We start from the raw sequence: 25,556 nt of genomic DNA, 5'->3' as shown, positions 1-25,556 counted from the left end.
CGTTGATGCGATAGTCACTGAATCAGAGGTGCTAAGATATCCTTGAAAATGAAATTGACTCCACAAACCTTGTGAGCTGAGGGGAGTGCTCTGTAAAATGTGCCACATCAGCCTTCTTAGCTTCTGTGTGTCTTCATTCTTCTCTCCCAAACTGCTTTGCTTCACCTTTCAATTCTGTGGTGAACCCTTTTGCTTTTGTACCTTTTTTATTTGCCAATTGACTTTCCCAGAATAAACTTTACTACAGCACTCGTTAGAGAACATTCTCCTTTCATGGCGTGGCATAGCATTTATGCATTTTTTTTTTGTTCTTCAGTTTCTGAAAAAAAAACAACAACTGAATTTTGGATTTTCATTAGCCAAATAGATTTCAATGTAATCTATATCTGTCAAAATGAAGAGAAATAAACAATTAAAAGACATTGCAATGTGTGTATTTAGTCCATATAAAATATGACTCACTTTTTGAATTTATCTACTGAGACATATTAACTTTTTGATGACATTCTAACTTAAAAAAAAAGTGAAGCAGGAAATCTATTCATATATATATGTTTGCAAGTTATTGAATGAATTCTGGCTGAAATTTTCAAAACTGATCCACACTGATTCTATTTTACATAAATACCTGCAACTTGTTGAAGTACGTTGGTCTTATGCTGCCACCTAGTGGAAACAGTTATGGTTGCACAAAGTGTTCCATTTCACAGAAATGAGGTTGATATCGTCACCTACCTAAAATAAAAGCCTGTCATTTTGTGCCAAAAGTGACTTTTGCAAAAATAAATAAATAAATAAGAACCCGCATTTCCAAAAGATGATTCAGGCAAATTAAAAAAGGAAAAAATATGAGCAGAATGTTGTTTTGTCTCAAAGCAGAATATATAATGTTTTTATCCTGATCTGCTGTTATAAATGCGATCTCTTGTGTGAATAAAACATGTCTACCACATTTTTGTATTAATCAGGGAGAACTTAAAAGATCTTTGAACATTTTTGGTGAATAGCTTCAAAAAATGGATTGCTTAGGATCACAACCATCAGCATGTGTGTTTAAGGAACACAAATAAACCCAAAATTTCACAATTTTTAACTGGTTGTAATAATGATTATTTTGAATGTAATATCCATGATCTTCTTGGTATTATCAGAATTTTACTTTATGGCTTTTTTTCGATTGCATGTATTTTTTGATGACACAACTCTTGAAATGTTGCTAGAATGCCTAAAAATCACTGACAGCAGTAATCTTCCTCGAACTCTAAAATAATAATATGAACTAATATTATTATTGTTATTATATTACTTTATTACAATTATTATTATTATTATTAATAATATAATAATATTATTATTATTATTATTAATATAATAATAATAATAATAATAATAATAATAACTTAACTTCACCGTGATGTGTTTGTGTTTTTTTTAGATACACATGTGTATGATTTTGTGTGTGTGTGTGTTTTTCCTCCATGTTAAACTAAAATCAAAAATATTCCTGAAGCGCCATCCAGGCGGCGAGTGTCGTCATGATCCGGATGTCCTCGGGATTTCCCGGGCTTCTTCGTCGATGCTTCGTTTGTTTCCGGTCAGCGTCGCCATCTGCTTTCTCGTCCTTCTCCAATCTCCGTGTTGTTGTTCCCGGTGACGCGGCGGAGGTGTAGCCTGACGCGGGCTCTTACGTGTCGGCCAGAATAAAAGTGGAGCTCCGGAGACCCGGGAGTGACGAAAGGGTGTCTGTATCGGTAAGGAGGAAGGGACGTCCGGGGTTCAGAGGGACGGGAGGTGGCCGCTGAAAGTGTCGGTTTGGTCGGGTTCGGTCCGAAGGAAACAAAGAGATCATGGCGCCGCGGTGTGTTTGTAGCAGGATGGAGGGAGGGGAGGCTGCGGCTGTTTGGGAGAATCTGAGGACCCGAGCCGCTTTGACAGTGAAGCAAGGCGGCCACTTTGTTTGTTAACACATTATAAACTGTTAATGCGTCATTATCGCGCTCAACTGCCAAAGGCTGCTACAGTGTAAACGCCGCTACATGCGCAAATTTTTGCGCCGTTTTCTAAAAAGGTGCAATGAAAATCACTCGATATACTCCGTTTGTTTCCTCCAACTTTTAACCGTTTATTTTATTGCCCTCTAAAACGTTTTCACCACGCCCCGTCTTCAAACAGCTCTGTTATTATTATTCTTTTTCCATCCATGAAGTTTTCTCCGTTAGAGCCCTCCTCTTTGGCCGACTCTAAAAACATGAAGATTTTTTTTTTCTTTTCTTTGTAGCGCTTAATCATTTTCTTTGTCGCACAGCGTTTTCATTTTATGTTTTGGAGGGGGGGGGGGGAACCATCTCCTGGGACGTAAACCTTTCGCCTTGGGTGGGGGGCGTTGCCCGGCCATGTGGCTGGGCTGTCACTCGCAGAGCGTCCAAGTGATTTTTGAAAAGCAGAGGGAGAAATGTGTAAAGCCAATCATGCGGCGGAGAGACGCTACGCACAGTGTGAGATCACCGAGAACAGGGAACAACACGTTCCAGATCAGCAGCGGCCTCAGCACACCTACTGATCACCGGAGTCAGATTTACATCGACAGGCTGCTTCTGATTGGTATTATTTCAAAACGGAGACCTCGGATCTGGCTCAGCTTGTCAGAGCGTTCTTATATTTTACATTTCTGTTCCTAATTTACAAAAAATAAATAAATAAAAACAGAGTCCATATGTGGATAATTTAATTTCTGATGTGTAAATGTTTGTCATTTGTATGTCCTTTTATGTTACTTTACTAATAAAAAGACCTACTAGGCAGTCATATTCAATTCCAAAAATCTGAATTGCCTGGTTTTTTTTTAGTTTGTTTGTTTTTTTAAAACCATAATCCTGGATGACAGGGGTGTCACTGAGCCTATTTTAGGGGGGCTGAAGCCCTCCAAAATAGTGTGGTGTTTTTTTTCTTTTTCCCCCTCCTAGTTTTTTCCCCCCATTATTTCACAAAGCTGTCAATACTCTTTGAGACAACACAGTGCTCTGGTTATATGCTATGGTTGCTTAAAACATGTACATTGTAAAGTATCTCTGTTAAATCTTTCCTCAAAAGTGAAAAGCTGAGGGCTAAGCCCCCCTTGTCCTTAAAAGAGAAGTATTATGCGTTTTCCAGACACATAGTGCCATTTCATTAGCACAATCAAGTAACTATTTTACCTTCAGTTGTTATAAAATTGTGACATAGCGAAACAATATATATAAATATGATATAAAAGATTTTACTTCCTGAGTTAATTAGTTGAAATTGCACCTCTGTCTCTTTAAAAACTCTTGCTCTTTCTGTAAAGCTCAACAAAGTCAATTTCACTTGATATTGCCTCTTTAAAGCCTAGTGACGCCCCTGATGAATGCGCTTATTTATTTATTTATTTATTTATTTATTTATTTATTTTTTTCGATTAAAACCATCCCCAAAGGGTGAAGAAATGGAAAAGCACCTTAAAATAAATTAGTCTTTTGGCTCACTATGTGTCTGAAAAACCCAATGATGGGCCGATCTATGAATTATCCACGAAGGTAACAAGGTTGCATCACAGATCCTACACCATACTACCCAAACTGGTGTAGTATTTAAAGGTCTCTTGACACTTTGATCATATTCAAGTGGATTTGCCTCACAAATACTTATTTGAAAGAATAGTGAAATTTTGGGAAAGGAAAAAAACCCCAAAGTATTATTTCTTAGCTTGAACATTTTTCCCCCATGGATGCCAATAAATGTAGATAGACCAAGAGATTCTCCTCAAAAGCTCAGTTTTCACCCACTTCGGCTCTGATTTCCCGTCCTCAGCTTCGCCAATGAAGATGGAGCCAGCAGCCGAGACTCAGCAGGCGGCGGACACTGCTGTGACTGAGACAGAGAGCCAGCAGATCACCCCAGCACAGATCGCCACTTTAGCACAGGTAACACGAGACAGTCGGACGCTTTCTGCTGTTTGGAGCACAGAGTCTGTGCTCCTTAAGGCTGGATTATGTATCGAGTGACAGGAGGTGTTGACTGACACTAATTTGGACTTCTGCAAATTTCACGCCGGCTCCCATCGAACAGAATGTTGTCACACCTCTGCGTTTAAGGTATCCATGACAGCAGGACACGCCTCGGCAACGGGTCCCACCGTAACGCTGGTGCAGCTTCCAAATGGACAGACGGTCCAGGTTCATGGAGTCATTCAGGCCGCACAGCCGTCCGTCATCCAGTCCCCCCAGGTCCAGGCTGTGCAGGTAAAACATGCTTTGAGTTGAAGTGGGGCAATAATGTCCAGGACGTTGAGTTTAATCCATGCACCATGTTTTGTTTATTTATTTGTTGAATTTAGATCTCCACCATAGCTGAAAGCGAAGACTCTCAGGAGTCAGTCGATAGCGTGACGGACTCCCAGAAGCGCAGAGAGATTCTATCGCGGCGTCCATCATACAGGTAACCCAGACTGGCCAGGAGGACTCAGAATAATGCCAGATGATGCTAATATTTTGCATAAATTCATGTTTTCCAGGACCGGCTCAGGTTTAGCTTTTTACTCCTTTTACTATTTAGCTTCGCGTATTGGTCAGTGAACTTGCTGCAATAACTCTGGCTTACCTCTTATTGTGTTTAATCTGTACCAAGAAACCTGCGGTTGTGAATTCTCACAACTGTTTCCTGTCTCAAAAGGAAAATCCTGAACGACCTTTCGTCTGACGCGCCAGCGGTCCCTCGAATCGAGGAGGAAAAGGCTGAGGAGGACTCGTCTGCTGCCGCAGCTACGCCCGCCATCACCACCGTTACCGTGCCGACACCCATCTACCAGACCAGCAGTGGACAGTATAGTAAGTGTCAGCTGGCTTCGTGTGTGTACAGTTTGTTTCTAAATAAGAAACGGGAAAGCAAATTGTCTTTTTTGCCAAAATAGACTGTCGCACGTAGGCGTGCACGATATATCGGCACTAATGTCGGTATCGGCCGATATTAGTAATTTTTTTAAATTATCGGGTTTGGCCTGATATTGACAACCAATATAAATTTTTTATCTTGTTTCCTTTTTTTTTCTGTAGGAGGACCTTAGAGGGGTTGTGAAATGTACATAATATCTGCAAATATCGGTTATTGGCCATAGCAGCGATATTATCAGATATCAAAATCAGTCCACATTTTTTATATCGCTGCATCTAAAATCACATGTCAAATGTTACTGCTGCATCCTTTCTTTGCCTTTTAAAGCCGTCAACTTCTGCAATCTCCATTACCTGATGTACTTTAGGTTTCATTTCTGTTAGAACAAAGATTATCATCTGCCTGGATAAAGAATACGCCATTAAGCACACACAAGTGAATTAAGTGGAAAAAAAATTACTTCCAGAAGGTGACTAAGGTAAAAAAAAAAAAAAAAGTTGTGAATGAAATGAAAGACTGACATTCTCTTTTACTTGCCAATATTATTTACAAAAAATAAAAGTAGAAATAAAAAATAAAGTAAAACTAGAGATAAACAGAAATAATAATAAAAATAAAATCAGAATCAAAATTACCAGACCACAGTACAGACTTGTACTGAGATAGAAATACCTGTTCTTGTTTCTCATTTGCTCTTTATGTTTTCTTATGTCATCTGTCCCTCCAACCGTACAGTTGCGATCACGCAGGGCGGAGCCATTCAGCTGGCCAATAACGGCACAGATGGAGTTCAGGGCCTTCAGACTCTGACCATGACCAACGCTGCTGCAGCGGCCGCCCAGCCGGGAACCACCATCCTGCAGTACGCACAGACCAGCGACGGCCAGCAGATACTGGTTCCCAGTAACCAGGTGGTGGTCCAAGGTGAGTGCTGGATCCTTTGTCTAATTATTATTTATTTTTTTATTAATTCCTGAGGAACCTTTGATATTTTCTGTTGTTAGATTCCAGTTATCCTTAAGCGGATTTATTACAAGATAAGGTTTAAAACGCTTTTTCTTTTTAACTCAACACATACAGCCACCTCAGGCGATGTTCAGGCCTATCAAATCCGAGCGGCTCCAGCCAACACCATCACCCCTGGCGTTGTCATGGCGTCCTCTCCCGCCCTCCCGACACAAGGAGCCACAGAAGAAGTCACCAGAAAACGGGAAGTCCGACTCATGAAGAACAGGTATGAGCAGCGGACGGACAGCCATCTTTGCGTTGGAGTAATGCCTTAAAGCGGCAGTATTATGTAAAATCGACTTTTTTGAGCTTTACATCATGTTGTGATGTTATTCGCTCATCACATTCATACCTGGAGGGTGTCCTTGATTATTTCATGCATATTTGAGAAATCCTTTAATCTCCTGTGTCTATCGTTCAGCTGTACAAATCGCCTGGTTGGACGTAGCACCGTTTTTGAGACCCAGCTCCAAGCTTCCACCTCACAGAGCATTCAGCTCCTTCAGACTAGCCAGCAGCAATTAGCAAACACCTGGTGGACCTGTTCATCAGCCGGGCTCAGTATATGAGCCACGTCTCAATGCAACGCTGGTAAAAACGTTAATAGAGGACGGAGTTTTGGAAAGACCCAAAATTCTTAAAGCGACAGAGGCCCATTTTAAATTACAAAGTCAAATTTCTTCCAAGTCGTATTTGATACGTACAGCATTTTTTTTAAACAACTAAAGTTAACATAGCTACTTGATAGTGCCATGTTTTAGCACTATGTGCCTGGATAACACATGATACTGCCCCTTTAAGAAAAAACCCAGAGTTGTTTTAACGGGAAAATGGGCCACAATAGTAAACAGGATGACTAGTTTGCTAGATTTATAACAGGCTCTCGATTAAGATTCACTGCAGATTTAAAAATGGGTCCCGTCTTTATTGTTGCTGTCATCCCGTCAAGCCCTTTTCGCACAGACGAGCCAGTACGAAAAAAACAAACCTGTGTCTCGTCCTTCCTACAGAGAGGCAGCCCGGGAATGTCGCAGGAAGAAGAAGGAGTATGTTAAATGTCTGGAGAACAGAGTCGCCGTCCTGGAGAACCAAAACAAGACGCTAATCGAAGAACTGAAAGCACTTAAGGATCTTTACTGTCATAAATCCGAGTAGCTCGTGTCCTGAGCACAGAGCCGGGCCAAGTAGTTTTCTGGTTTCCTTCAAATGCTCTGACTGTTTGATTCTGGCCTTCCAATCTACTCATGGCTGGCCTGTTTTGTTTTTGTTTTTGTGTTTGTTTGTTTGTTTGGTTTTTTTTACCCAATAAGGTCCACCCTTATGACCTTTTCTTCAACAGTACAATACATTTTGACAACATAAAGTAGTGTGCTGTCATTGGGATCAATAGGGAAAGCATGAGAGAAGTGCCATCTAAGACGTGGCACTCTAAACTAATAGCCAGAATCCTGTTGAACATTATTTAATTTGGTGCTGGATGCTGCTGAGATCAGCATGCCGTCGTGGTTTCAAGCCACCGCCCACATTCGTTTGTGCGTCGTTGCGTTTGTGCTCTTTGTTGTGATTCTTTTTCTGTCGTGTTGGAAAAAAGGTGCCTGAGTCAAACGATGCCATGGAAATACAAGCTGTAGATTTTGTTTTCGACGCAGGCGCTTGATTTCTACGCTTTGCCGTAGCTCGGGGGGTTAGATCCTGGGACGGACCGCGCATTTCAGATCATGTCTTCTAAACGTTTCTGAGCTGTTCATCATCACTTGGCCTCACTGGACTCGAGGAAAGTTTGTGTTTACTGTGCAAGCAATAATGTCTTTTGAAGTTTATCGCTGTTTAGCCCAACATAGTTAGAAACGCCTCCAAGACGCCGCCTTTTTATTCAGCTGGAAAATATATTTATGATTTATATATATTTTTTTCTTTATCAACATTTTATGATGTATGAAACGGCCCCAATGTAAAATGTTTTACTGGTTGGGGTGGGACTCTAACCTTGACGAGAATTATGCCTTACAGATCAGTCTCCAACTAAATGGGGAAAACTAATTGAGATTTGCTACCAACACCCAATACTGTAGGACAGTTGTGGTGTAACAAAACAAGTGTCTGCTCTGTTGTGTATTGTATATATTTATTAACCTCTCTACCTGTAAGTACTAGGAATATGCCAGTGAAGGTTTTTTTTGCCTGCAAAACTGATCTGAGTCATTTAAATAAAGGCATTTGGCAATATTTACACACCGTTCGAAACTTAACATGAATCAACGCCGTGTGCGGTAAAATAAAGCACTACATTTCATAAGAATTACATCGTCCACATCATTGATTGAGCAGCATTCAACTGACAAACGATGCTCATGTTGACAGATTTTCTCTCTTTTTTTTTTTTTTTTCCAACTGGGGAACATAGCAAGCCTCAATTTGCTCCTCCAACCAGTTAGCTAGGTTTGGAAAGCTAATATAATGTTCTAAAACTGCACCACTGAAACATGCATAACTTTATCGTTTGTTTGTAAACATATGTCTTCGTAAACAGCCTCATAAGCCCACACATTTCTTCTGCTGACAGTGTTTTCATGAGGTGCAGCTTGCTAATGCTAGCATTTTCTATGTGACTTGTTGAATCTCGTGGTGAACGATATCAGCGTAGTTCCAAATAATCAGGTGCGGACAAAATGTTGTGCATCATAACATTTAATGAGTAGTGTTTCAACTGCTCTCTCTCTCCCAGGACGGCTTTACTCCCTTTTTAGCTTTCGCCGTCGATGTCGTACGCCGTGGTGGGAGTGCTGGCTAGAAGATTGAGAAAAGGTACAGAAAACACAAGTATCCTGAGTTTAGTTGTGAGATAGAAGGTGTTAGATTAACAATCATTTGGGAAATAATATAAAAATAATATTTTTGTTCAATTTTTGCCTATTTTTCGCACGAAAAATAGAAAACTGAACAATAGTCCATTTGGACTGCTAGTTGGTAATTGGCACCCAAACAAAATTTCTGGGGATATTTTTTTGTGATCTTATGGTTGAAGTGGCTGTTTCTTCATGTTAACCTCTTATGTTACTTGTTACATCTCCAGATATAAAAAAAAACAAAACAAAAAAAAAAACGTGTGAAACGATGCCTTTTAAAGCAGAACAGCACAACCTAGAACGGTTTCAAAAAAATAGGTTTGAAATGTAAATTTGAAATCTATAACCTGTTGTTATTTCAGATAACTGTACAAAATTATTTTATAAATTCCTCTTTGTTTTTCTCACTTTTGTATTATTTTGACTTTTTTTTTATTTCAGTCAAATAGTCATGTAAATGTAGGAAATTGCTGTTATTTTATTTTGTAGCAAATTGAATCTAGAAATGCAATTTGTTACAATTTCTTGAAAATAACACAAGTTGTGTATTACATCCTATTGGAATGAGAACCCTTGTGTGTGTGTGTGCGTGCGTGTGTGTGTGCGCGCGCGCGTTGAGAAGAAACTCGTATGTAATTGTCTATATTTTATATTACTGTACATAAACTCTACAGCATGTGTAGACCTCATATATTTCAGTTTATTTGACAAATGTTTTTATGACTTGTACGGAGAGACAAAAAAAAAACAAAAAAGAGAAAACTTTGCATATTTGTAATATACATTAGTATATAATTCAAAGCAATGTATTATTGTATGTGTGCATTGACATGTCCCTCCTGGCCAACCAGCGTAATGGCAGCTATTGAATGAGGAACGGCCTGTGTTGGAGGTGTTTGATTTTTTTTTTTTGGATCAGCTGTGTTTGTAGAAAAAGAGTAAATGTGTTTGAAAGACGTCTGGCCACAACACAGAAGTCAATCGGATCTACTCTTGTCAATCTGTGAATGTTTCTGTTTCGAGCTTTATATATAAATCTTTTACGTGTAAACTGCTCCAACGCCAAATCTTTTTATATATAGATTACAAACTTATCAAATGAAAGCACAACGCTCCGCCCCAAACGCCAACCCCTTAAGTCTTTATATTTTTCTTAATTCGATTTTATCTGCGCTTATTTTGGTTAATTTTGTCATTGGTTTTGTTTGCACTTGAATGGAAAATGACTGGAATATCACTCCATCCAGAAACCAACTCGGTGAACGAGGTGAAAATAACAAAAAAACATTTAGATTTTTTAGTTTGGTCTAAAAACATCACAGCATTATAAAGTTAAGTCTCAACCTTCTGTGTTGACCTAAAAAAAAGTTTGACCATTTAAAATTATTTGTTTATAAAAATAACCTCAGTTTTGACAAACAGACATTGTGGTTTGATTTGAAATTACCCAACAATGGTACCTAAGTCCTGTGACAACGTAGAAATAAAATAATTCAGCCAAGTGACTTTTGTTTTTGTTTTTTTTTTTACCTATTACTTCTCAATGTTAAATCATCTTTCTTTACTGTAAATTTTTCTCAAATTAGTTTCAAGGCATTAAAAAAGGTTTTGGACAAGTCAAAGCACTAATAGTAACTTTAATCATCAGATTAGCATGTAATATAGCTTTTACATCCCGTTTTGCTTTACAGTGTGGCGTAATGGATCAATGTAAAGACGAGACATATTCATTGAGTTTACTGTCCTTTTTGGATCGATGGGAATGAGGTGAACTTTATATATACGAGTTTTGATAATTCACACAGAGTGTCAAAATCAGTATCACGATATGTACGTTGTGTTCAGGGCTTATTTTCACTGAACGATATTTGAGTTACTCTAAAATGTGTACTCTTGAAGGAAAAATAAAAATAATTGCCACCCCCCATTGTGATTCACACATCCAGTGCTGGTGCTAAATAAGACCTTGTGGCATGATTATGTGTTATTTTTACTTACAGACTTATTGTGTGAAACTCGGTGCCAGACTTGTTTATACCTATTTGCCATATAAATATGAAATGCATCATTTTTGTTGTGATCAATGTAATGATCTGAACATAAATCTCATTTGTTGTACAGCCTCCACTAAAGACAAGGTTACAAAATGTCACTTTTCATGTAGTTTGTTTTAACACAGACACATTATAACATTGTACCTGCCCAAAATTTTAAAGTGCTGTTACTCTGATATACATCACTCTTTTGTAAACAACTGCGTCTTAATAAACTGCTCAAAAATAGTCCATTGTATTTTTTTTTATTTTTGTATTTATTCCATGGCAGTGAACAACTGCACATTACCACAGATATAATTATTTTTGATTAACTGGATTATGTTGCAATATTAGTCTACACTGAAAAAACCCCCATCTCCAACACTCACTGTTAAAACGACTTTACAACCTGATAAAGAAGGCTGGTTATGTTCTGGGTACGACTGGGGAATCTCTGGAGATTGTGGTGTGTAGAAAGATTCATCATAAAATCAATTAAATCATGCACAACTCGAGAATCCTCTTCATAAGACTGTCAACAATGGAGTGTCTTCTTCAGAGCCAACTGATATAGTGAGCTTTTCCATTATCTGCTCTGTTCCTCACTGGGCGGGACGTGAACAGCAGCAGCTATGACAAACTCTACTTACCTGCAGTGAACAGTCGACCACAGCTGCAAGGCACATTCAACAATGAGAACCTTGACGTTCTGGTTCTGGTAAACCCAAATATTTAATTTTGACTAACAGAAATTAAGTAATTTGACTCCACTGCGCCCCATCAGCTATATCTCCTCACTGCATCAGTCGATCTTTTGGTGCGTCGAACGCATCGGTACATATCGATATACGCATATACATATCGATATGGTGGACGAGTGCTGGAACTGCGCAAGAACGTCAGCAATGGCTGGCGGGTGGCGACGCCAGAGCTCCCGTGGTCGCCAAGGGGCCGGAACGGAGAGGGCCGTTTGAGGCTGCTTGCAGCTTTAATTTTAAATACTTTAACATAAGCAGCACTAGTAAGAGGAATTTACTTTTCAAAAGTGTTGATAATTAGTTTTTTATTATTTTGTCGGCTCAGAAAGACGTGAGTTAAAAATATAAAATACATTAATTACAATAAATGTATCTATGTGAAGACTAAGATTGATTTAAATTACAGAGGCGATTCCGGTTTCACTGTCGATAAAGGGTGAGGATCAGTGACGCTTCAAAAATAGTAGCATCGTAAATGCAGTTCGGTGATTTAAACCACCTTTCAGTGACAGCTCGTTTGACCAATGAGTAGTTCCCAAAAGTCATTGTTTTGATTCATCACAGCCAATAGGAGTGAAGAGAATTCCAAGGTAGGCGGGACTACTAAAATCCCGGTGCCAAGTAGTATCATTGTGAGCTTCAGCAACAGATGGCGACGGCAGGAGCGTTTAGCCGCGGTTCAAATCTGTCCGGGTGGAGGTTCTGATGGCAGAGTCCCGACCTACTTCCTGACTTTTGGTTTCTAATGTTGGATTTGGAAAATAACCAAGACATCCGATTTTTACATATTATTTCCTCTTTATAGTTGTTTTTTAAATTTGGTTTGAGTTCAGATTTCTGCTGGAGGCCCCAAAAGCCTCGGACTAGATTTGGCGATCCAAGGAGCCCGGCGTAAGGAGACGTCTGCCGTATTGCTCGCTCGCAAAGTTTCCTAAAATGTGTTTGACCATTTGTGTTGTTTTTAGGTGTTACGGTTTCGCTTTATAAAGTTGGTTGTGTTCGCGTCACAGCAAAAGGTGGAATTAATGCGGGGTAAATTTAAGTTAAGGAGACAAGCTAACTGCTTAGCTACATAGCAACGAACTGGATGAATGAATGAAGCAGCTCGCAACTACCTGGATTTAAAAGGAGAAACTGAGTTCATTATCACTACAAGTTTATGTCACGTATTCCTACAAGGCGGCACTGATTTTCTCTACTCAGGAGAACATTTATGAGCAAGTGTTCCTCGACTGTTTCACCGGTTTTCCCACAAATGAACAGGAATGCTTTGCTTGGGAGTGGATGGGCAGCGGCAGTTTAGCACGCGAAGATAGCGCTGTGTCGGTGCTACGTCTCCTAATGTTTATTAGGAAGGGCGAGGTCAGCTTTAGCTAGCTACAGATATATATGCACTACTCGGACTTGTCAGCGATAAGTGTGAAGCTTACGCCCAGAGTTTGGAATGGGGAACACGGTGTCATGCTGCGTCTCTCCGGAGTCGAGTCCCAAACTCCCTTCGAGACAACCCGCGGAGCGGCTGGAGGAGTTCACCAGCACCGAAGTGAGCGACGACAACACCGGGCCCTATCTGCAGCACATAAGCGACAGGGAGGTCCCTGATGGTAGGTGCTTACCCCGATTATTACTCACAAACTTGTGACATCTTGTGATAATTTGTAATTCCCAGCGTTTTTTTTTCTCTTACCCAACTAAGAAGTGACTTAAATGGAAGAAAAATATTCACCCCACATACCGAACACCAAGATGTTCCACCATAATTGTGAAAGTATTCAGATAGAGATTACTGGCCAAGTTGCTCTAAGTGCTTTTTTGCCAACCCACTGGCAAGATGAAAGCATTCTTGGCAGCGTTTAGATACCCACTGCATCATATTGATCCCACTGGCGTCAAATTATAGAGTTACACATTAAAAACAAATTCTTAGATTTTATTAAAGAAAATGCAATGCTTTGTAAACAAGAAAAAAAAGAAAAAGTATTTATATTCCTTACAGCTTTTCACATTTTGTCACATTACTACAACTATCAACTTTTATATGAAGGAGTTTTATATGATACACCAACAAAAAGTAGTGCATGATTGTGAAATGAAAGAAATTTGATATAGCATCATAAAAAAAGAAAAAAAAACAACAACCAAGGAACAAATTGGACAAGTCAGCGATATGGTTGTGGAGAAGTTATAGAACAATATCCCAACCTTTGAACATCACACACTTAAGAAATGAAAGAAGGGTGGCACAATTAGAAAACTTCCAGGACAGTTTGACACAAACCAAGAGACGTGGCGAGGAGGACGTTAATCAGAGAAGCGGTCGAACTTCCTGTGGTAGCTTCGGAGGAGCTGCAGAGATCTGAAGCTTAGGTTGGAGCGACGGCTCTGGACTTCATCGATCTGGCCAGAATGAAAGAGTATCAACAGGTCTGGGACGGGAAGCCATGAGAAATCCTGTTTGCTACAGGCCATGTGGACGAGGGTGCTCTGGTCAAAGGAGATTCAAATTCCCACATTTGCCCATCACTAAAAGACGGTTGTGTCGGCATCAAGCTTTTGGGGGTTTAACTATTTTCTGCAGTGAATGGAAAGTTTGTGAGAGTTGATAGGAGGATGAACGGATGGACCTACATACAGGAGAATCCTAGAAGAAAACAAAAGACTTGAGACTGGGGCAGATGTCCACCATCCAGCAGGACAGCTGTCCTAAGTATACAAGCAGAGCTGCAGTGGAATTGTTTAGATCAAAGCTGATTTGTGTTTTTAGGATGGCCTAGTCAAAGTTCAAACCTAAATTCCACTGAAAGTTTATCTCAGCAAATTCTCTGTCCAATCAGGCTGAGCTTTAGCTATTTTTGCAAAGATCTGGCAAAAACTGTAGTAGATAAATAAAACTAAAATCGTCACAAGGTGATTCTGCAGTGTATTCTCTGACTCACTGTACTAACTCACATTTTTTTATTTTTTTTGTCTCTACAGTGTTGCATTACTTTACTGGTCCAACGTATAGAAAACACAATGAAATACATCGATGTTTGTAGTTTAACGTGAAAAAATAGGAAGTTTAAGGTCTCGTAAGGCGCCGTATAACTTGTGACATGTAACCTCCAGCTTCAACACATTAACATTTTATACTCCTGTTTACGTAAACTATTGCAAATAAGTCTTTCAGCATCTACATAAAAGAAAACATCTTAAATCTTGTATGTTTATTGCTCTATATCTGCTGTTAGGAGTGTCGAAATTGCAAAAATCGATGTTCAAAAGTTCCAGCCGAAGTTTTTTTTTTTTTTTTTTTTCCCCACCATTGTCCTGCAGACCCCTGACCAGTTAAGGCATCTCAAATATTTGTCTGTAGTTGCCGTCCGAGCTAACTTTCGCGGCATCAGCACTTGTCTCCCCTCTTCGCCCTGATTTCCAGACACGCAAAGTATCCGTGGCATTCGTGTTAACCGTGCGGACGGTCCGGAGACACCAGCTGTCGGTCAGACGAGGGTCAAAATCCGTCCAGCGGTCCTTCATGCATTCCTCCCCGTCCTCGCTTCACAAACACCCCCCCATATCCTAATCCCCTCTCTTTTATGTAACATGCCTTCTGCAGGGATTTGGAGAAAGAAGACCGTCCTGTCATGCTCGTAGAGGGATTTTTTAACATTTATTTATTTATTTATTTATGTTGTTATTTTGGGATTTAGCCACGATTCATAAAAGCAGATAGCTGAATCAGGAGGATATTGTTCTGCAGAGTGTCTGTTTATTCATGGCCCTAGTTGTGCGCGCTGCGCCGGGCTCATCTCTGCCCACAAACGAGAAGCAAACAGACACTCCCAGTGACACGCTTAATGTTTTCACAGAGCTGGCCTTGGAATCTAATCCATCGGACCACGCCCGAGCGAGCACCATCTTCCTCAGCAAGTCCCAGACAGACGGTCATTGGTCCTGACATATCACACACACACAGAAAAGCTGCATTAAATCTCATTTTATGTGAACAGTCAGCATGTCTGAAACAGTCTTCACTGGGATCTTATTTATTTTTTTGTTTTGTTTTTAAATGTGTACTTGGAAGTCGCCCTGCTCTTCTGCGTCAGATTTAAGTTCTTTGAAATGAAGAATACATATATGTTTATGGATTAATAATGTAACTTTTTTATTTTTTTTTCAAGTAAATGATGTGAGTTTAACTGTTTGGTTGTGGGTTCTGTTTCCTGTTTTAAAAGTTTCTTTTTTAAATTTTTTATCTTCGCAGTGCGCGACAAGAGAAAAAGCAATCACATAAACCATCTCAATCGTGTAAGTGTTTTATTTTCTGCTCCGGTTCTTAGAAAAGGTGCTGAAGTTTCCGAGTCTGCCTCGTCTACATGTAGTTTGGATCGAGTATGATTCTGACTCTCTTAGGTTACGGTTTATAATTGAGTAATCATTTTGATCAGACAATTTTTTTCATACTTTATAATAAGCCTAATGAATGATGCTGTAGACTGTGGTGGAATTAAAAATGCATTTAAAAGATGAAATCTACGAGGTCCATTCAGCCTGCACGGTACGCCATCGACTTATTTTGTAAAGAGAAGCGGGTCTGGATGTCAAATAAGATTGACCGTAAGCCAGACGACATCATTTTAAGCTTTAATGAATACATGAATGTTGTTTTATTCGGTTAAAGGCGTTTTATTTTGCGTTTGCGTGAACTTGGACTTCTGTCTCCAGGTTTCTCCTGGTCCGCCGTTGAAGAAGTACAGCTCCTGTTCTACCATCTTCATAGACGACAGCACCGTGAGTCAGCCAAACCTCAAAAGCACAATTAAATGGTGAGACTTCTCACACACACACACACACACACACACACACACACTCGTACTCATTGATGCGCTGCTGGGAAAACCCTTATTTCTCATGAGAACATCGTGTTACATCACGCTGCGGTAATCCTGGCAGATGTTTGACTCAAACAGATGTCATCTTGCCTCATTTCACCTCATGTTGATGTTGTGACATTGTTTCGGTGATAAGTTTAATCCTGTTGACTTAAACATTTTGTCACTCTAAGCTCAATAAATAGTACAATTAACAAAAAAATAAAAATACCTTTGTTGTCTTGTCCACAGTGTCACTTTAGCAATATACTACCACATCAAAAACAGGTCAGTTTGAAGCTCGACTTGTGTCATTATTTTACAGGTGAGTCGGTTGTGTCACAGTGATGGATGTTCTGCTTGATTTTTTTTTAGGGACTCTGACAGGTCACTGGACATCTTTGATGAGAAGTTGCACCCTTTATCAGTAAGTGTCTGGATATTCCTAAGCAACCGTTAACTTTCAGTCCTTTGACTCTTCGCTTGTGGCCTGCAGACGGGATCCAAATGCCAGTTCTCTCGTTTGTTTTGCTTTTGTCACCTTTAAACTTTTCAGGGATTAGAAACGCCCGATGAAATGCTTTGGTTTTGCAATCCGAAACTCAGCTTTGTGTTGCAGAGGGTCCCACCCAGTCGCCTGGCTTTTTAGTACAAATGCATGTGAAACGCAGTGAGAGGAAAGTCCTTCTGTTATGCAAATGCCATATTACTTAAACACCGTAAAGCAATTCTGCATAGTATTGCTTAACTAAATGATTGGATGCATCTGCATTGCAGAGAGTTTGAAACTGGTTTTCATTGAAACTTGCAGGAAGGCCTGATTAGACAAAAATATTTTTTCTTGATATTTTTTATCTTTTGGTGGTGGAACTAACCAGCTCTGGTATTTTTTTTTTTATTTTTTATTTTTTTTTAAGTGAAAATCAAACTTTGTTTCCATGTTGCACAACCAACAGTAAACAGATCAGCGTTTCCAGGTTGAAAGCACAGAGAGTTTCATTGACCAACAGCATGGAGGAAGACGTGTATTTCCTCAGTGTTTCCTGATGTGAGAGAGGCGTCGCCTTAAATCAAGACGGGCCGGTCAGAGTTTCAGTATAATAGACCCACTGCAACTTAATATCACAGGAACCTGCTCCACTATGTCCTTCTGGTTGGCCAAAAAGAGGAGAGTGGGAATCTCAGAAAATCCACAAAGTGAACTGAAGCAGTTGAAATGCTGAGAAGTTGTCTTTTTTTCAGTCTACAGATCTTCAATAAAATAGAAAACTGATTTCTAGCAGCTAATACAACTCTAAATTTTGAGGTTTTTATGCATTTGTGGGGTTTTCTTTACACAAATTAACTTTATAATTTGTAAGAAGACCGTCTTACATTTTGTTTTACTGTTTTTAAAAAAAGGGGACTTCATTGTTTTGGGAAGGTTTAGTTTTTACTTGATTTGCTTGAGGGAAAAAAAAAACACAATCAACCTCATAAAACATCCTAGACATACTGAAAGTTGACCTTTTTTTTCTGTCTGGTTGAGTTGGGCAGACGGGAAAAACTCTCACCACTATTATAAAGTTCGGCCTAAAACAGTTTGATGACTACTTATTTTGAAGGTTCTGCTTAAAGTTAATATAATGGCAAATAGCAAAGCATTACTTTAAATCTGTGTCATTTATGTCGTGTCATGTACCTCACTGATAAAGGAACTGGGTTTTTCTTGGGTTTTTCCTTTATTTCTGACCGGCGGCGTATTTGTGGTTTTAAACGGTGCTTCACGCTTCAAACAGAAATGCGTATGCTGCCGCCCTCCAGCTGTTTTCACTACCAACCTCTCTCCGGACCAGAACCACGTTCACATCCTGCTTCCTCCCTTCAGTCATGTGCGAACCTTTCCGTCCCACACAGAAAGAGCCGGTCCCAGACGACTACGCGTACGTCGACCCAGAACACAAACTCATCTATCGCTTTGTCAGGACGCTCTTCAGCGCCGCACAGCTCACCGCTGAATGTGCCATCGTCACACTCGTAAGTCGCTAGCGTGCACAGTAGCAAATTTGTGCTGCTTTATTTTTTTGGGCACATTAGTTTTCAGCTGCAGCTCCTTATTTAGCCACCAGAGGGCAGTAAAGTCCAGAAACAAGACATACTTCACATCAAAAAGTGCAGGATGGACCTGCAAAATGAAAAAAAAAATGTAATGGCAGGAAAAAATATTTTTTGGTTATTTTAAGTAATGATTTTTGCTAAATAAAGTATTGATTGTGTTCAGTGTATAATAAAAGACAGAAGGGGATACTAAACTATTGTCCATTTTTCCAAATAATACTTCTTGATGTTGTTTTTTCGTGCAGGTCTACTTGGAACGTTTGCTGACGTACGCGGAGCTGGACATTTGTCCGGCCAACTGGAAGCGGATTGTCCTGGGAGCCATCCTGCTGGCCTCCAAAGTCTGGGACGACCAGGCGGTGTGGAACGTCGACTACTGCCAGATTCTTAAAGACATCACCGTGGAGGACATGTAAGTGGCCTGCTGCAATGGATGCAGTTTTATCCCGCATTCAGCCTGAACGGATGGGGAATTTAAGAAAAGGAAGCAACTCTTCCTGTTGGAAGAGGAGTTCCTGAATAACCCCAAATCGATCTGAATCTAAAGTGTGTTCTTGTTTCTAGAGTATTAGAGGATGTGGGGCTACTGCAAAATGAAACATGCTAGAGTTGTATATATCTGTTTTCTTGAGGTGGAAGAGCAAACCTAGACAAAATAGTTGTTTTCTTTTATTGATAAATTCTATAAAGTCTTTAATTGTCTTGGTAACTCTGAGCTCCGCTGCAGACTGTTGGATCAATTTCATGTCCGGAGGCTTTTTGTTCTCAATGCGGCCGCCTTGACTTGACTCCCAACACCAGGACCTTTACTGCAGTTTCTTACCAATTTGTGATACATTTATTTATTTATTTTAAACAGCCAAATCATGACAAACGTACGAAGTTAATGACTCAAATGTGGATAAATAATTCTTGTCGAAATGTTTCTCTGGAAATTTTTTCTTTGGTTTTGTTATTCTGTCTCTCCGTATAAAACTGGAACTATCATAGATCTCATTCTTTCCTTCCTTTGTTTTGTTCTTTTTTTCAGTTTCTTCACTGCCTTCACTTTGCAAACAGTTCGGCCACAGATTCATAGCAAACATTAGGATCTTAAATTGAAAGTGTAAGACATGAAGTTCATATCGCTGTGAACTTTTTTGTGACACACGTAGACAAAACGAGTCTTTTGTTCAAGGAAAAGGTAGAAGTGAGTCATCCTCATAATTGTGCTTTAAAAAAAATAAATTCCAGCAGCTGAAAATAGAATAACCATCTGACAAAAACACAAACCGATTCAGTTTTTGACCCAAAACATTCAGTTAAATTGGCGTCGGGTTTCCGTTCAGTTTGTTCCTCAACGCCGCAGTTTTTTGTTTGTTTTTGCTTTCTCAGTGTTAGATTTAGACTGAAAGCCACAAACATGCTTGCCCCTCTAATAAAAGCAATCTAATAAGATGCACTTAAAGCTGGCAGGGAAAAAAAAAAAAAGTGCTGGAATAAATGGAAGCTGCAGCATCTCTGCCGTCTGGCTGCGAGCCGCTGAGGAGGCCAGGGGGGCTGCACTCGGAGTGCCACGGCTTTATTTCCTGCAATTGCTTTTCCCCGTGTCTGTGTGTAAAAGAGGTTGAGAGTGCTGGCTTGTTTTTTATGATTTGGTCAGAAGCACTCTCTCTCCGCCCGCATGTGTGTGTTTGCTGCCCGCGTCCCCTCCCGCTCCTCCTCCCCGTCCTCTCCTCTCTCCGTTCCCCACTCGCGTCCGTCTGACCCACACGCTCTCTGCTCTGTTTTCATTGCTGCCACTGAAGTGTCTTTGTGAGCTGGTCGGAGTCTGGGCCGAGGGATGGGAAGAATAGGACAGAGGGAAACAGAGAAAAATGGAAGGGAGGGTCTCAAGTGCTCTCACTGCTTCTACATAATGGCCCCGGCTCTCGTCCGCTCCATTAGTTGCCCCGGGAAACCAGACATCACACACACACACACACACACACACATACACACACTTGTTCGTATGTACTCTCGCCACCTTTTGCTGACCAACAAAGCCTCCTGGATGTTGTCTCCTTGGAGACCACCTCCCTTAGGTTTACTCGTGACTGTGATGATGAGGAGCCATGTCTGTCTGGAAGTGAATGAAAACAAACATCAAATCTCTAACTTGACTCCCTCCACCAAAGTAGTTCTTGTGTTTTCCTGCAAATAAATTAAACCATTCACCCTCTGGTTGACCCTCGGGCATCTCCTTCCCCTCCAGGAACGAAATGGAGCGCCAGTTCCTGGAACTTCTCCAGTTTAACATCAACGTGCCAGCCAGTGTTTACGCCAAGTATTACTTTGACCTGCGGCAGCTGGCCGACGACAACAACCTCAACTTCCCGCTGGAGCCCCTCGACAACCAGCGCGCTCAAAAACTAGAGGTGGGTCGACCTCTAAACACCTTTTTAAAAAAGCTCATTTGTGGTGTTTGTTAATGTCTCATTAATGATGTAGTTGAGCTGCATCTTTTGAATGTAAAAAAAAAAAAAAAAAAAGAGTTGAGATGCTTTAATGTAAAAGAGAATCTTGCTCTTCACCAAGGCCACTTCCTGTTGAAAACATTCACATCTGCAACAATTTTAATAATTTGAAGATTTATGTAGATTCTTAACATTAAAAATGTATCAAATTACTTATATGCATATATATATATATATATATATATATGCATATATACACACACACACACTGCTCAAAAAAATAAAGGGGATTTTTCTGCTTGAGATTTATGACAGAAGCTGTATTTATATTAACTGTAGAATTGCACAAATTGAAATTACGTAAATAAATTTAGCCAATTTAAAAAAAAAACTCACAGTTTTTGGTAAAAAGTCTGTGGTGGTCTCTCAGCCGTGTCGTAACAGATGTATTTCGCAGAACTATGTGAACTACAACACTTTTTTCGTATCACACGGGTCACATGATCTACACCTGGATGTTACTACTGGCAAAAACCACAAAGAAGACGACAGGAAGTGTTCTTCTCTGTGGTTTGTAGTTTGTTTTTTGTTTTTGGACAAGGTGCAGCTGGCTCCACCAGAGCTCTTGCAGCATCGCACAGTTCATAAAAAGTTATTCAAGCATGTCGACTCCACAGCCCTTCATGTACATCTGTAACAGGAACTTACAGTTGACCTTCTGTAACTCCTTTTTGTGTGATTGTTTGCTCAGGCCATTTCAAGACTGTGTGAAGACAAGTACAAGGATCTGAGTAAAGCAGCGATGAGACGCTCCATCAGCGTAGACAACCTGATAGGCATGCGGCACTCAAACGCCGTACTCTCGTAGGCCCGCCCCCTCCAGACCCCCCAGCCGCAGCACAGCCGACGCCGGACAAACCCACAGAGTCTCCGCAGCCGCATCAGATGGGGTTCTGCCCGCAAACGCCTCAGCATGGTGGTGGTTCACAGCTGCGTCGCCGATGAAGCTGAAATTATGGCTCCAGAGTAAACCGTGAGCCGTCCTTTTCACAGATCTATTATTTATTTCTCAACAAAACTCAATTTTCCCCAGAAACGGTGTTTATAAAAAAAACGGAAGGAGCACTAGATTTTTAATTTGTCTCAAAAACGGCATCGATGGAAAACAAAAAATTTCAGTCTGTTCTGTCTCGACAGACGAGGTTTTTGGTTGATTTTTAGTATTTTGGTTTCTGTGAACAAAAGTCTAGAAGGCATTTGTACCTGCTTAGGTCAACTGGTGAGGTCATTCTGTCTTCAGAAAACTTATATCCACAACAGTAAAGTCTGTACAACAAACCCTGTAATATCTCAACAGGAGACCAGGTGAATAAGAAAACCCCATCTCTTTATCTTTTATTTTATTTTACAGCCTACTTTTTTCAGAATCACATCAAATTAGTGTTGGAAATGTTTTCTTTTTGGTTTGTTACTCCGTTTTTACAAACAGATTCTCCCTGTTTGGCACCACTTTGAAGGTAAAATTCATATCTTCATTGTATCCAAATCTATTCACAGACTATTTATTGTATCGTTGATCCTCAGGTATGGGTATTGAGAATAGCTGCACAGCACTGAGAAATATCAAATCTGAATGTCTTTTGGAACAATTTGATGTTAGTTTTAACTTTTTCTGACAATGCTCATTTTATTATTTTAATTGGGATAGCTAAATATGTATTTTGTATTATACAGTACCTGTAAAAAAATGTGTTGAATTATCCATAATTAATATTTTATGTATTTGTATCTTTTGGTGGTCGTGATCAAAAGTTCTCCTGGCTTTCTAAAGGCCTTGACATTTTCAGTCCTCTGTTAGAAGAGTAGCAGGATTTAATTTCTTAAGCCACTTAATAACCTTAAAGTAGAAAGAGCTTAAGGGAACTTGATAAGTTCTCCGAATAGTTTACTGGTCAGCTGGATGAGTTACTAGTATCAAGGTGTGTCTAGGTTTTCAAAAGGTAACGACTTCCAAACTACTGAAGTGGTCGGGTCATTCTTAGATATATCTCTTGTTCACAAGTTTTTGTTTTTTTTCAGTTTTTCACTTCTGAGCACATCTGCTTAGAAGTGTAATCGTAAACCTTTCAAAACATTCTTCTTTAAATGTATTTGCCAACCTGGTGTGTTGCCCAGTCTTGTTTGTGTGAGTATCGGTTATTGTCTGGTTTTCTGCAACTTTTTTCTACGGCTCGGTTTCAGTTGGCTTTCTGTGTAGCGTCCCAATTTTCTTTTAACTGTAACCGAGTTTCCGTTAGAAAAAACAGCAATACTCACGATGGTTGAGACGGTGGCTGCGTCGGGGTCGCCGAAACTCCAGCGTCCTCCTCTGTGAAACAGTTAGAAATTTTAAACGTCCTTCCAAAAATCGGACGAAAAGGAAACGCGTAGATGGCACAATGAAAGCTCTTACCGGCTTCCGTGCGCACATCCGGTTCGATGTGCACCGACACCTTCTTGGGTATCCTGGCCTGCATCATCTTCAGCTCGTGCAGAAGCCCAGAAATTTGTTGCTTAGAAAGTTTGCTGTCTGTCTGATGGCTCGACCAAATGTACTTAATGAACTTGCCCAAATTGTACAGCATGTTCCTGACAGTGTTTGGGAATTGAAGAGGTTAGAAATCCATCCAGCTAGCTAGAATGTTAGCTAGACAGCTGAAGGCCTTAACTAGTTAACTTAAAATACTAAATAGCTAGCTAACTCAAGATAAACTAGCCACCTAGCTAGAAAGATAACATGATAGCTAGCGTACTAGTTATCTTTCTAGCGAATTTCTAGTTAGAAAGATGCCAATTTCTTGGCATCTTTCTAGCCAACTAGCTAGAAAGATGATAGCTGTTTAGCTTTTATGTTATCTAGCTTACTAGCTAGGTTGCTAATTAGCTAATTATGTATTTCTTGTCTGTGTATCAAAATAATCCAGGCTATAAAATAAATTATAGCAGCATTGACATCACAATGTCAGTGTTTGCAAAATCACAATCACAGACAGCTGGTTTGATGCATATTTGATAGGCTTTTATATTGCAAGTGTCAGACATTCATCTTTGATTATCGATTACACTTAATACATACGATGCAGCTCTTCAGCAGCTGCGATACTAAAGCTCCCAGAGACTAGTGGAGGCTGGACGGGGGATAAAGGAAGAGTCTGGGAAAATGTGAGTTAACCATTGTTGGAAATTGCCGTCACAATATTCAGATGCTGAATAGCATTTTAATTTTCTCCAGATATAATGCAGCTTAATTATTTTATCAGTATGGAAGTAACTGTTGCATTTCTGTTTAGAATAATTACATCATGTAAAAGTACTATTAAAGCCGTCTTATACTGTAAGAGTGATTCCAGCCTGTGCCCTGTTCAGTGTTATGTGGCTTAAAACATAATTGATATTGCTGGGAAAATAGTCTGGACTAAAGCAAAACGTCCAAAATACTGTAAGGCTTTCAGAAAGACCATTGAACTGTGATCAAGACCACTTTAAAATCATTCTCAAAGACCAGTATAAAACACAGAGCTATTAGGGATAACTCAAGACTATTGCGCAGTGCGGTATATTTGAGCTGAAATTTTAAATGTAAGGTAATCTGAAGTGAGCTTGTCTTATGACAGGATCTTACTGGTAACGGTCCACTCCAGATGGTCGGAGTGATCAGAGCTCCAGTCAGCTGCTGTGCGTCAGAAATCAGGAGTGCCAATTGTGGGATTTGTTGTAATGCCATCTATACATGTGTACCTTTTTGGATGATCAAATGCTACTGATTATAGATCAGTACTGCTACTGACTAGAGGGGGGGATTTCCCCTTCCTCACCTCCAATCCAGCTTTTGTTTTAAAGCCCTCAGATCTCGCCATCGACAGAAACCTCCCAACCCTTTGTTCAAAAACACGACATAGATACAGAGGGAACAAAAGACTGATGGACAACCCTCTCCTTTTTGCTTACTATGTAGGCTACTAGCTGTGAAATTATTATTTTTAATGGAAAGAAGAATTTGCAAATGGAATATTTTAAATAAACACTAGTCATGTGACAAATACATGCTGTGCTGGTTATTTTTACTCTAAGATGTCAAAAAAAAAAGAAATGTAAAGTTTAACTGGTATAAAACCTTTAGTTGCAGTCAAAACGACAGCAGAGCTGGTATGTTCTTTGCTCTTGTAAATGTAATAATCTCAGAAAAAAAATCACACAATGTGGCAAAGCTCAAAGCCAACTGTTTTTAAATCCACAGATCTACAGTTAAGCTTATCATTTCCTTAGAAAATATCTGATATTTAAAGCAGAGGTACAGTAAGCTACCTGAACCCAAACACCTGCTGCCCTCCATTCGCATCGCGTTCGTTCACGCAGCAGACGTGTGAACAGCGGCGTCGCACAGCAGGCTGTGAAACGTAACGAGTCATAAAGACTTCAAAACAGCCAACAAAAAGACATTAAGCAATTTTATCCACACTAAATGTTTCTTTTTTCCTTTTAAATTTCTTTTAGTACTTCACTTCATGGACTTGGAGCACTCGAAAAAGATTTTGTGGTTCTTGATCACCAGTGAGTTCTTTATACCAGTGAGTTT

General features: G+C 39.9%; 2 protein-coding genes across 2 annotated transcripts; both read left to right on the top strand.

The window, feature by feature from the left end:
• Window positions 1-1,586: 1,586 nt before the first annotated feature.
• Window positions 1,587-10,684, top strand: creb1b (cAMP responsive element binding protein 1b). The gene is made up of 8 exons (XM_015016543.1): window positions 1,587-1,751; window positions 3,829-3,941; window positions 4,113-4,259; window positions 4,355-4,455; window positions 4,690-4,844; window positions 5,644-5,832; window positions 5,989-6,142; window positions 6,927-10,684. Exons 2-8 carry the CDS (start codon window positions 3,837-3,839, stop codon window positions 7,069-7,071), a joined length of 996 nt encoding a protein of 331 aa, XP_014872029.1. The 5' UTR covers window positions 1,587-1,751; window positions 3,829-3,836; the 3' UTR covers window positions 7,072-10,684.
• A 1,459-nt stretch (window positions 10,685-12,143) lies between these two features.
• ccnyl1 (cyclin Y-like 1) lies at window positions 12,144-22,056 on the top strand. Its single transcript, XM_015016542.1, has 10 exons — window positions 12,144-13,160; window positions 15,408-15,482; window positions 15,803-15,846; window positions 16,264-16,364; window positions 16,662-16,697; window positions 16,785-16,836; window positions 18,306-18,425; window positions 18,752-18,918; window positions 20,740-20,902; window positions 21,693-22,056. Exons 1-10 carry the CDS (start codon window positions 13,001-13,003, stop codon window positions 21,807-21,809), a joined length of 1,035 nt encoding a protein of 344 aa, XP_014872028.1. The 5' UTR covers window positions 12,144-13,000; the 3' UTR covers window positions 21,810-22,056.
• Window positions 22,057-25,556: the final 3,500 nt, after the last annotated feature.

This window comes from Poecilia latipinna, unplaced genomic scaffold (assembly GCF_001443285.1).
Source record: "Poecilia latipinna isolate Pla-1442-1.1 unplaced genomic scaffold, P_latipinna-1.0 Scaffold2032, whole genome shotgun sequence".
Lineage (NCBI taxonomy): Eukaryota > Metazoa > Chordata > Actinopteri > Cyprinodontiformes > Poeciliidae > Poecilia > Poecilia latipinna.
Note: the sequence above shows the minus strand (reverse complement) of the source record. Positions and strands in the feature narration are given on the sequence as shown.